This window comes from Ranitomeya imitator, chromosome 1 (assembly GCF_032444005.1).
Source record: "Ranitomeya imitator isolate aRanImi1 chromosome 1, aRanImi1.pri, whole genome shotgun sequence".
Classification (NCBI taxonomy): Eukaryota; Metazoa; Chordata; class Amphibia; order Anura; family Dendrobatidae; genus Ranitomeya; species Ranitomeya imitator.
In genome coordinates, this window is record NC_091282.1 from 422794674 (window position 1) to 422808382 (window position 13709).

Here is a 13709-nt window from a genome sequence, read left to right on the forward strand (position 1 = left end):
GTTTTCAGGATTTCCTTTGCATTACCCAGTTGATGGAATTCTTGCCTGTCCAGGTGATGCAATTATCACGTGTGCAATACTAAGGAAATCCTGAAAACATGACCTGTTGGTGGCTCTTGAAGACCGGAGTTGGGGAACCCTGAACTAAAACATGGATTGCAAGTCAGGTTATCATGCGCAGCATCAGTGTCAGAGAAACACGTGATGGTGTCTCTGCGGCTTTTCTACATGCATTTGCATATTTCCCATAAGGGATGGGAGCAGTGTTCTGGATCACTGCGTTGAGAAACACGTGATGGTGTCTCCGCGGTGTTGGATGTTTTGATCTCTCCGAGGTCATTTATCCTTATGTTTACAGCATCAGTGTCTGACCTCACAAATGCTTTTCTGTATTAACCCCTTAATGACCTCCAATATGTCTTTTTACTGACCTGAGATGTGAGAGAATTGCATCCCCACACAGGTAACAATCCAGTAGCTATCGGATGTCCACTATAGCTGACAACTTACTGGGTCAGCCACGATCAGTGTTGGCACCGTCCATATCTGTTTAACCCCTTAGATGCTGCTGTCAAAATTGACTACATCATATAAATGGTTAAAAGTGTGGGGGCTTCCGGTTTAACCTCATCGTCACCCAGAGATCATGATTGTGTGGTCCAGATGTTTGCCATGGCAATTCACAGCCAAATAACGGCCATAGAGTCTGCGAGCTATAGTGACCTGTTCAGAAGTTAGTGACATTTAGGTGGTAAAAATACACTTTTCCGTTTCTGTTATGCCACTTTGCATTAATTCCTAAAAATCACCTGAAGGGTTAATAAACTACCTGACAGCAGTTTTCTATATGTCTAGGGGTGCAGTGTGTAAAATTGTTTTCCAATATATAGGACCCCCAAAGTCACTTCAAATCTGGATAGGTCCTTAAAAAAAAATTTTTTGTAAATTTGAATAAATGAAAAATGGCTGCTACATTTTTAAACCTCCTGAAATGCTAACAAAATAAAATAACATTTTACAAATGGTGCTGATGTAAAGCCGACATAAGGGAAAAGTTATTTATTCATGCTTTTCTGTGGTATGACTATTTGGACTAAAGGGATAACTATTCAAAGTTTGAAAATTGCACTTTATTTTACATTTTTGTCAAATTTGTAATATTTTTTTAAGTAAGCACAAAACATATTGACCTAAATCTACCATTATCATACATTATGATGTGCCATTAAATCAATCTCAAAATCACTGGGTTACGTTGAAGGGTTCCATAGTTATTACCCCATAAAGTGACAAAGGTCACATTTCAAAAAATTTGGCCTGGTTACTAAGGGATTAATGGGGAAAAAATTACCGTAGATACTTCAAAATCTTATAGAAAGTCTTCCCAGAAGTGTGGGAGCTGTTATAGCTGCAAAGTGGAGGCCAACGGCATATTAATACCTGTAGATTTAGATTAAGAGCTCAATAAAGATCATTTGAGTGACTAAATACTTTTGGACATCTACATTTCAGCACTGTTTAATATGCCATAAATTGATATCAGAGAAATCTTGGCCTTTTTTAAAAAGCAGTTTACAAATGTTTCCCCCTGCAGAGACTTGCACCGATCAGCTAAAATATATGTGTAAACCTGACAGAGCCTGTTTAGTTCTGCAGTGCCACCACAGGGGAAAAAAGCATTGCGCAGTGCTCATGCAAGTCAGTGGGTTGTCTTTTTATTGCAAGAAGAGACATGTCCTTGTAGCCACCCCCACTCTAGCCAAGAGATGAGGGCCCTTAAAGAGATTGTCCACCTACTCGGACAACCCCTTCTCAATCACTATGTAAAGAAATAGCTTTTATACTCACATTCAAGGCTGACGCCTTTCCAGCTGTGTCGGCACTGGATTTCGCAGGGATTGCTTGACATTAGGTCACGCGATCCTTGTGGCCAATCTACTTTGGCTTCACTCTCCTCACCTTTGGACAAATCGCATACATCCAGATGAAGTAAGAGCTTCTGCTCCCTCTCTTTCTCCAGATGTACTGTACGTGATATACCCGAGGGTAGAAAGCGTGAAGCAAACGCTGATTGGCCACAGGGATCGCGTGACATAACAATGTTACGCGATCCCTGGGAGAGGCAGTGCCGACACCGCTGGATTGGCGCCGGCATAGAAGGTGAGTAGAAGTGTTGTTATTTTACAAAGGGGAAATATAATAATTCAGAAAGGGTTGTCTTAGTAGTGGACAACCCCTTCAAGAGAACACCCAGACCATGAGTTCACTATTATATAAGCAAAAAAACTACTTCAAGTACTGTATACAGAAATAAATAATCCAATATTAATCAACAAATTCATAATTTTATTAAAGACACCAAAATTATGAGACTAATTTAAAAAACATATAATTACAAGATATAATAAAACACACCAAAAATATATTAAAAGATGAGGCGGAACAGCATCAGCAGCATGAACCAGATGAGACAATACAGGAAGGCAGATGAAGATAAAAGGTGCAAGTGCATAGAGAGGATTAATCAGAAACTCATACCATTAAGATATATAGCTCTGTCAAAAATTAAGAGACCACCACATCAAAACCCTGTCATGGGCAGCCCAATCTCCAGACCTGAACCCCATTGAAAACCTCTGGAATGTAACCAAGAGGATGATGGATAGTCACAAGCCATCAAACAAGGAAGAATTGCTTACATTTTTGCGCTAGAAGCCGTGTGAAAGACTGGTGGAAAGCATGCCAAGACACATGAAAGCTGTGATTAAAAATCATGGTTATTCCACAAAATATTGATTTCTGAACTCTTCCTGAGTTAAAACATTAGTATTGTTGTTTCTGAATGATTATGAACTTTTTTTCTTTGCATTATTAATAGAGGTCAGAAAGCACTGGGTTTTTTTTGTTTTTGTTTTTTTTGTTTTTTTAATTTTCACCATTTTTCTTTGTCAGAAAAAAAATAGAAAAATTATTGCTTGGAAATTCTGAGACATGTTGTCAGAAGTTTATAGAATAAATGAACAATTTACATTTTACTCAAAAATATACCTATAAAGAGAAAAATCAGACAAACTGAATATTTTGCAGTGGTCTCTTAATTTTTGCCAGAGCTATGTATATAAAGTACAGTGCACACATAGGTTACTAAACCATACATACCATAAGAGTAAATGCATCATAATGGGAATCTCCAGAAAGTACAGAGATTACAGTAGGAATTGTGCAAAAAAATGATTACATTTAGGCTGTGTGCACACGTTGCACTTTTTTTTCGCGTTTTTTCCCCGATAAAAACGCTATAAAACCGCAAAAAAATTGCATACAATAAGCATCCCATCATTTAGAATGAATTCCGCATGTTTTGTGCACATGTTGCGTTTTTTTCCGCCAATAAAAACGCATCGCGGTAAAAACCGCAGCATGTTCATTAATTTTGCGGATTTTTTGCGGATTTCCTACTACTAAATGCATTGGGAAGTGTTCGGAAAAAAACGTGTCAAAACCGCATCAAAAATGCGGCAAAATCGCAGCAAAAACGCATGCGGTTTTCTTGCGGATTTCTTGCAGAAAATGTCCGGTTTTCTCAGGAATTTTCTGCGAGAAATCCTGAACGTGTGCACATAGCCTAAAGAAGGTTACAGTGTGAGACCACAAAGAATTTTCAGATCAAATTACTGACAGGGGTTCATGTTGTGGAGGTCGCTGCCGCCGCCGCTCACTCCAGCGCGCGTTTCACACAAGCTTCCTCAGGGAGTGATGGGGTGAGGAGGTCGCATGAGGTGTAAATATGAAGGTCATGACCAAATGAGTTCACTACTACCCAATAGCGTTGGCAATTAGGTTTGTAAATCCGGCAACCCCTTTTTGATCACTTTTGATCTCCAATGCAATAGTAATTTACATATCTTTATCTTCTTACTTTTGCATGGGCTGATCTCTTGGTTTTGTTTTTTTGCGCTGGATTGATGAAGTAAGATTTAATTTCGTTTTTCTTCCGCCTCTGAATGAATTGTATGTGCTACAAATAGACATCTATAAATACTTACTGCACTTGGTACACAAGAAAAAGTAGCGGTGTAATTTCTAGAGGGATAATATTTCATGTCATATGGGTGCCCTGGTTTTCTGCATCGAGTGGGAATCCTAATTACACTACTAATTGCTATCATTCTATAGGGTATTGTCAGCTGCTTTACGTACATTCCCTTTTCCTATGTTGTATCATGCGGCAGCTCCATCCAGCCTTGTGCACTACAGGTGTAATAGTCAGGTCTATATCCAGGCTAGAAGGGATACAGAAATAGCAAAGGGTCTCATCTAAACAGAGACTAATGAAAACCATTAAAGTTAATATGCATGCCTTACATCATGTAGGAAATTCAGCAACAGAGGGCTGCACAGAAGTTGATTTTCACCTTCAATCAAATGAAACCGAACAGTATTCCCTACACACTAAGGTAAAAATGCAATACTTAATTACGCAGCTTGTAGGTAATAAACGATTTGCTTTGTGAGATTGGGACAGGGAGATGTTCATGGGGACTTTTAGAATGTTGAAATACTTGCCAACATAAAACATGGGACATTTAAACCCTTTCCTCAGAATTGTCCGAGAATGCTCCCAAAGGGGCAGGAACAATCACAAAACAACTACTTTTGATGTGGTTTTATAAGTCAACATCCTTTTGTGGTTCTGCCAACAGGACTGGCTTGGAAAAATCCAACTGTGGCAAATATACTCTAATACACCATCCAAAGATAAAGTAGAGCAGATGACTTTGTCAAAAAAAGTTTAAAGGGTTATTCCCCAAATCACAAGTTATCCCCTAGTGGATAACTTGTTTATCGCTGGGGGGTCCAAATGGTAGGATTCCCAATGATCGCAAGACCGGGGCTGTAAAACCCCAGGAAAGGGGCTCCTCAGCTTCTTGTTGAGTGGAGGGAGATGAAACTTGCTTGACCTCCACTCCATTTACTGCTTACTCTGGCACTCCCACAGACAGTGCTGTGCTTGGCTATTGAGTAGACCTATTGACAGCGAATGGAGCAGAGGTCGAGCATGCACTCTATTGGGCCACTTAAGGTGGGGCTGTAGAAGAACTGCTTACATTTTTGCGCCAGAACCAGTGTGAAAGACTGGTGGATAGCATGCCAAGACGCATGAAAGCTGTTTTTAAAAATCATGGTTATTCCACAAAATATTGATTTCTGAACTCTTCCTAAGTTAAAACATTAGTATTGTTGTTTCTAAATTATTATGAGCTTGTTTTCATTGCATTTTTTGAGGTCTGGGTTTTTTATTTAATTTTGACCATTTTTCTTTGTCAAAAAAAAAAACATACAGTATTGCCTGGGAATTAGGAGACATGTCAAAAGTTTATAGAATAAATGAACAATTTACATTTTACTCAAAAATATACCTATAAAGAGAAAAATCAGACAAACTGAACATTTTGCAGTGGTCTCTTAATTTTTGCCAGGACTGTATGTATATACATAGAGGTATATGTATTATTCTTTTTATAGAAATGGACTTCAATGACTTTATATTTGTTTTTCCTTCCAGGTTCCTAGAAGTTTTCTTGATCTATTGTCATTCAGCTAATCAATGGTTGACAATAGAAAAATACATGACGGGAGAATTCCGAAAATACAATAACAACAATGGAGATGAAATCACCCCCACCACTTTACTGGAGGAGGCACTGCTGTCATTTTCTCACTGGACCTATGAATATACCAGGGGAGAACTACTTGTTCTTGACCTTCAAGGTGAGGTTAGCATATGAATAGAAGATAAAGCGAGCACATGAAAGGTAGTGAGAATCACGTCTTAGAAAAAAGAAAAGAAATTATTGTATTTTACTGGAACATCAAATTTTTTCGAAAAATCAGATTTTGCTTTCAATGCTGACAATTAAAACCTTACAAATCTACAAACCAAGGAATATTTCTAACTATATTTTTTTATAACAGAGACAGTTGTTACCATGAACCGTAGACTGTCCTTGCTGAGAATCACACCTGGTATTTCTTGGAAATTAGATGTATGTTCCATCTACAGTGACTTGAAAAAGTATTCATACCAGGTAACTTTTCCCCATTTTTTCACATTACACTCACAAACTTAAGTTGATTTTATGTGATACACCAACGCAATGTAGCAAGTATTTGTGAAGTGTAACAGAAATGATACATGGCTTTCTAAATATATTAAAAATATAAATCTGAAAATTGTGATGTGCATTTGTATTCAGCCCCCCTGATTACTGCTGCAAGTCTTTTGGGGTATGTCTCTTCCAGCTTTGTACATCTACAAGATTAATTTTTAGCCTAGTCTCCTTTGCAAACCAGTTCCAGCTCAGTAAGATTGGGTGGAGACGTCTGTGAACAGCAATTTTCAAGTCTTGCCGCAGATTCTCAACAAGATTTAGGTCTGGACTGAGACTGGGCCATTCACACGCATTAATATGGTTTGATCTAAACCATTCCATTGTAGCTCTGATTTCAGTTTTTGTGTTGTGGTACCTCTGCAAGGTGAACTTACACCCCAGTCTCAAGTCCTGCAGTCTCTAACAGGTTTTCCTCCAGGATTTCCCTGTATTTAACTCTAGCCAATTTTTTTATCTACTGTGACCAGCTTGCCTGTCCCTACTGAAGAAGACAATTCAAACAGCATAATGCTGACACCACCACGTTTGACCGTGGGGATGGTGTTTTCAGGATGATGTGCTGTTTTTAGTTTTGCACCACACATAAAGTTTGCATTTACCTCTAAAAAAAAATTCAGCTTTGGTCATATCTGCACAAAACACCGTCCACATTGAGTATTCGACTAAGGCTTGAGTCTCACCAGCGTAGAGCATCAGATGCAATATGCTAATGACCCTCGGCTCCTGCTCTGCTGCAAGTGTGAGCTGAGTGTCATGCTACAATGCTCCTATCCTCTCACATGACAGGATCAGAGCACAGCTGCGGAGGAAATGGAGAAAGTAATTTCTCCATCTCTTATGCTGTCGGCGTATATCACAGTGCACTCGGGTGATATCCGAGTGCAGTTCGATTTCTCACTCGCACCCATAGACTTGTGTGGGTGTGAGTTAGCCGAGTCTCACTGCCAATCGCAGCATGTGAACTGCCCCATAGTTTAACACTGGGCTGAGTGCTATGCGATGTTTTATCACATAGCACTCGGCTGTGTTATACGGTAGTATGACTCTGGCCTAATAGTTGTCCTGTGGGGGCTAAATATAAGTGCAATCCCAGTTTTTAGATTTATATTTTTAAAATAGAGAACCATGTATCATTTCCTTAAGACTTCACAAATACTTGCTATTTTGTGTTGGTATATCACATAAAATGCAAATAAAATACATTTTAGCGTGTGGTTGTCACTTGAAAAATGTGGAAAAATTTACGGTGTATGAATACTTTTTCAAGTCACTATATATGTCAGTCACTGGCCAGAAACATTGATTTCCACTTTAACCCCTTCCCGACCTTTGACGCCACGTAGGCGTCATGAAAGTCGGTGCCAATCCGACCCATGACGCCTATGTGGCGTCATGGAAAGATCGCGTCTCTGCAGGCCGGGTGAAAGGGTTAACTCCCATTTCACCCGATCTGCAGGGATAGGGGGAGTGGTAGTTTAGCCCAGGGGGGGTGGCTTCACCCCCTCGTGGCTACGATCGCTCTGATTGGCTGTTGAAAGTGAAACTGCCAATCAGAGCGATTTGTAATATTTCACCTATTATAACGGGTGAAATATTACAATCCAGCCATGGCCGATGCTGAGATATCATCGGCCATGGCTGGAAATACTAATGTGCCCCCGCCCCACCCCACCGATCGCCCCCCCAGCCCTCCGATCTGGCCGGTACACTGCTCCGGCTCCCCTCGGTCCAGTGCTCCGCTCCCGCCCGTGCTCTTGTCCGCTCCCCCCGTGCTCCAATCACCCCCCCGTGCTCCAATCACCCCCCCTCCACTCCGATCCACCCCCCCCCGGTGCTCCGTTCCACCCCCCCGTGCTCCATTCCAGCCCCCCCGTGCTCCGTTCCACGCCCCCCGTGCTCCGTTCCACCACTCCCGCTCTCCGATTCCCCCCCCCGTGCTCCGATCCCCCCCGCCGTGGTCCCCCCCCACCCCATCATACTTACCGATCCAGCCGGGGTCCCGTCCGTCTTCTCCCTGGGCGCCGCCATCTTCCAAAATGGCGGGCGCATGCGCAGTGCGCCCGCCGATTCTGCCGGCCGGCAGATTCGTTCCAAAGTGCATTTTGATCACTGAGATAGATTATATCTCAGTGATCAAAATAAAAAAAATAATAAATGACCCTCCCCCTTTGTCACCCCCATAGGTAGGGACAATAAAAAAATAAAGAATTTTTTTTTTTCCACTAATGTTAGAATAGGGTTAGGGGTAGGGTTAGGGTTAGGGGTAGGGTTAGGGGTAGGGTTAGGGTTAGGGCTAGGGTTAGGGTTTCGGTATGTGCACACGTATTCTGGTCCTCTGCGGATTTTTCCGCTGCGGATTTGATAAATCCGCAGTGCTAAACCGCTGCGGATTTATGGCGGATTTACTGCGGTTTTTCTGCGCATTTCACTGCGGTTTTACAACTGCGATTTTCTATTGGAGCAGTTGTAAAACCGCTGCGGAATCCGCACAAAGAAGTGACATGCTGCGGAATGTAAACCGCTGCGTTTCCGTGCAGTTTTTCCGCAGCATGTGTACAGCGATTTTTGTTTCCCGTAGGTTTACATTGAACTGTAAACTCATGGGAAACTGCTGCGGATCCGCAGCGTTTTCCGCAGCGTGTGCACATACCTTTAGAATTAGGCTATGTGCACACTGTGCGGATTTGGCTGCGGATTGGCCGCTGCGGATTCGCAGCAGTGTTCCATCAGGTTTACAGTACCATGTAAACATATGAAAAACCAAATCCGCTGTGCCCATGGTGCGGAAAATACCGCGCGGAAACGCTGCGTTGTATTTTCCGCAGCATGTCAATTCTTTGTGCGGATTCTGCAGCGTTTTACACCTGTTCCTCAATAGGAATCCGCAGGTGAAATCCGCACAAAAAACACTGGAAATCCGCGGAAAATCCGCAGGTAAAACGCAGTGCCTTTTACCCGCCGATTTTTCAAAAATGGTGCGGAAATATCTCACACGAATCCGCAACGTGGGCACATAGCCTTAGGGTTAGGGTTGGAATTAGGGTTGTGGTTAGGGGTGTGTTGCGGTTAGGGTTGTGATTAGGGTTATGGCTACAGTTGGGATTAGGGTTAGGGGTGTGTTGGGGTTAGTGTTGGAGTTAGAATTGAGGGGTTACCACTGTTTAGGCACATCAGGGGTCTCCAAACGCAACATGGCGCCACCATTGATTCCAGCCAATCTCGTATTCAAAAAGTCAAATGGTGCTCCCTCACTTCCGAGCCCTGACGTGTGCCCAAACAGTGGTTTACCCCACATATGGGGTACCAGCATACTCAGGACAAACTGCGCAACAATTACTGGGGTCCAGTTTCTCCTGTTACCCTTGTGAATCAAAAAAAATGCTTGCTAAAACATCATTTTTGAGGAAAGAAAAATGATTTTTTATTTTCACGGCTCTGCGTTGTAAACGTCTGTGAAGCACTTGGGGGTTCAAAGTGCTCACCACATATCTAGATAAGTTCCTTGGGGGGTCTAGTTTCTAAAATGGGGTCACTTGTGGGGGTTTCTACTGTTTAGGCACACCAGGGGCTCTGCAAACGCAACGTGACACCCGCAGACCATTCCATCAAAGTCTGCATTTCAAAAGTCACTACTTCCCTTCTGAGCCCCGACGTGTGCCCAAACAGTGGTTTACCCCCACTCATGGGGTATCAGCGTACTCAGGAGAAACTGGACAACAAATATTGAGGTCAAATTTCTCCTGTTACCCTTGGGAAAATTAAAAAATTCTGGGCTAAATAATTATTTTTGAGGAAAGAAAACGTATTTATTATTTTCACGGCTCTGCATTATAAACTTCTATGAAGCGCTTGGGGGTTCAAAGTGCTCACCACACATCTAGATAAGTTCCTTTCGGGGTCTAGTTTCCAAAATGCGGTCACTTGTGGGGGGTTTCTACTGTTAAGCCACATCAGGGGCTCTGCAAACGCAACGTGACGCCCACAGAGCATTCCATCAAAGTCTGCATTTCAAAACGTCACTACTTCACTTCCGAGCCTCGGCATGTGCCCAAACAGTGGTTTACCCCCACATATGGGGTATCAGCGTACTCAGGAGAAACTGGACAACAACGTTTGGGGTCCAATTTCTTCTGTAACCCTTGGGAAAATAAAAAATTCTGGGCTAAATAATTATTTTTGAGGAAAGAAAACGTATTTATTATTTTCACGGCTCTGCATTATAAACTTCTATGAAGCACTTGGGGGTTCAAAGTGCTCACCACACATCTAGATAAGTTCCTTTGGGGGTCTAGTTTCCAAAATGGGGTCACTTGTTGGGGGTTTCTACTGTTAAGCCACATCAGGGGCTCTGCAAACGCAACGTGATGCCCACAGAGCATTCCATCAAAGTCTGCATTTCAAAACGTCACTACTTCACTTCCGAGCCCCGGCATGTGCCCAAACAGTGATTTACCCCCACATATGGGGTATCAGCGTACTCAGGAGAAACTGGACAACAACTTTTGGGGTCAAATTTCTCCTGTTACCCTTGGGAAAATAAAAAATTGCAGGCTAAAAGATCATTTTTGAGAAAATAATTTTTTATTTTTATTTTCATGGCTCTGCGTTATAAACTTCTGTGAAGCACTTGGGGGTTCAAAGTCCTCACCACACATCTAGATTAGTTCCTTTGGGGGTCTAGTTTCCAAAATGGTGTCATTTCTGGGGGATCTCCAATGTTTAGGCACACAGGGGCTCTCCAAACGTGACATGGTGTCCGCTAATGATTGGAGCTAATTTTCCATTTAAAAAGCCAAATGGCGTGCCATCCCTTCCGAGCCCTGCCGTGCGCCCAAACAGTGGTTTACCCCCACATATGGGGTATCGGCGTACTCAGGAGAAATTGGACCCCAAATATTGTTGTCCAGTTTGTCCTATTATCCTTGGCAAAATAGGAAATTCCAGGCTAAAAAATCATTTTTGAGGAAAGAAAAATTATTTTTTATTTTCATGGCTCTGCGTTATAAACTTCTGTGAAGCACCTGGGGGTTTAAAGTGCTCAATATGCATCTAGATAAGTTACTTGGGGGGTCTAGTTTCCAAAATGGGGTCACTTGTGGGGGAGCGCCAATGTTTAGGCACACAGGAGCTATCCAAACGCGACATGGTGTCCGCTAACGATGGAAATAATTTTTCATTCAAAAAGTCAAATGGCGCTCCTTCCCTTCCGAGCCTTACCATGTGCCCAAACAGTGGTTTACCCCCACATGTGAGGTATTGGTGTACTCAGGAGAAATTGCCCAACACATTTTAGGATCCATTTTATCCTGTTGCCCATGTGAAAATGAAAAAATTGAGGCTAAAAGAATTTTTTTGTGAAAAAAAAAGTACTTTTTCATTTTTACGGATCAATTTGTGAAGCACCTGGGGGTTCAAAGTGCTCACTATGCATCTAGATAAGTTCCTTGGGGCGTCTAGTTTCCAAAATGTGGTCACTTGTGGGGGAGCTCCAATTTTTAGGCACACGGGGGCTCTCCAAACGTGACATGGTGTCCGCTAAAGAGTGGAAGCCAATTTTTGATTCAAAAAGTCAAATGGCGCTCCTTCCCTTCCAAGCCCTGCCGTGCGCCCAAACAGTGGTTTACCCCCACATATGAGGTATCAGCGTACTCAGGACAAATTGGACAACAAATTTCGTGGTTCAGTTTCTCCTTTTACCATTGGGAAAATAAAAAAATTGTTGCTAAAAGATAATTTTTGTGACTAAAAAGTTAAATGTTCATTTTTTCCTTCCATGTTGCTTCTGCTGCTGTGAAGCACCTGAAGGGTTAATAAACTTCTTGAATGTGGTTTTGAGTACCTTGAGGGGTGCAGTTTTTAGAATGGTGTCACTTTTGGGTATTTTCAGCCATATAGACCCCTCAAACTGACTTCAAATGTGAGGTGGTCCCTAAAAAAAATGGTTTTGTAAATTTCGTTGTAAAAATGACAAATCGCTGGTCAAATTTTAACCCTTATAACTTCCTAACAAAAAAAAATTTTGTTTCCAAAATTGTGCTGATGTAAAGTAAACATGTGGTAAATGTTATTTATTAACTATTTTGTGTCACATATCTCACTGGTTTAACAGAATAAAAATTCAAAATGTGAAAATTGCGAAATTTTCAAAATTTTCGCCAAATTTCCGTTTTTATCACAAATAAACGCAGAATTTATTGACCTAAATTTACCACTAACATGAAGCCCAATATGTCACGAAAAAACAATCTCAGAACCGCTAGGATCCGTTGAAGCGTTCCTGAGTTATTACCTCATAAAGGGACACTGGTCAGAATTGCAAAAAACGGCAAGGTCTTTAAGGTCAAAATAGGCTGGGTCATGAAGGGGTTAATGTAGGAAAACCAACTTAAGCCTTTTTTAGGCTTCCGACATATGTGGCAGATCCAAAGGATATGCACCTCTGCGGCCTCTATCCAGAAAATATGGGTCCCCTAACCCTTAAGGTAGCTCCACCTAGAGACACTATTAAAGTATACAACAATTTCAAAATTTGGATGTGGAAAGGGAAACATACCCTTTAACGCTATGGTTCTGGGAAGGAAAGCAAGAAACGGACTATGATCTGTTCGATTGTGGAACTCAATGAGAGACAAACCTTCTTTAGAATTAGTATTGTTAACCTATGGAACAGCCTACCTCAGGTGATCACTGCGTGAACTGTTGATGGTTACAGAAAAAGTTTAGATTTTTTTCTTAGAAGAAAATAACATCAATAATGATGTAAATGGTTAAAATTCTTGAATGTTGATCCACTTGATGCAAACTTGGGAACAGAAAAGTTTGCTCTTGCAGGGCATATTGGTTCGTGTATTACACCTGTACTTATGCTCCTTCCCTTCATTCAGCATCCCCACTAATTTCTCGATTTGCCTTGATGGACATGTGTCTTTTTTTTTTAATTGTGTAACTATGTACCGCATTTTTCGCTTTATAAGATGCACCTGATTATAAGGCTGCCGTCACACGTTCAGTATTTGATCAGTATTTTACCTCAGTATTTGTAAGCCAAAACCAGGAGTGGGTGATAAATGCAGAAGTGGTGCATATGTTTCTATTATACTTTTCCTCTATTTGTTCCACTCCTGGTTTTGGCTTACAAATACTGATGTAAAATACTGATCACATACTGATAGTGTGATGGCAGCCTAAGATGCACCCCCAAATTTGGCTCCGTGTTCCCAGCTCCTCGGTTGCGTTTCCTGTTTCCCGGGCATTGGATCATGTGACCTGGGCACACAGTGATGACATGTCACATGATCGGATGTCTGCACAGACACAGGAAGAGCCATGGGGGAGCTGGGAGCATGGAGCAATCATCGGAAGGGGAGTTAAGTGTTTGTTATTTTATCATGTGCATGCCAAGCAGCACAGGGGGCATATAGTGACTGGGGGGTCCATGTGTCTGCCAGCAGCACAGGGGGGCATATAGTGACCAGGGGGACCATATGCCTGCCAGCAGCACAGGGGGCATATAGAGTGACCGGGGGGTTTTGAACA

General features: G+C 41.9%; 1 protein-coding gene across 1 annotated transcript in view; it reads left to right on the forward strand.

The window, feature by feature from the left end:
• TRPM6 (transient receptor potential cation channel subfamily M member 6) overlaps nucleotides 1-13709 on the forward strand; it is a 314173-nt gene that overhangs the window by 226001 nt on the left and 74463 nt on the right. The window contains exons 35-36 of the mRNA XM_069763300.1: nucleotides 4375-4457; nucleotides 5567-5772. Of these exons, the coding sequence (XP_069619401.1) occupies nucleotides 4375-4457; nucleotides 5567-5772 (289 nt within the window). The remainder of the gene's footprint in view (nucleotides 1-4374; nucleotides 4458-5566; nucleotides 5773-13709) is intronic.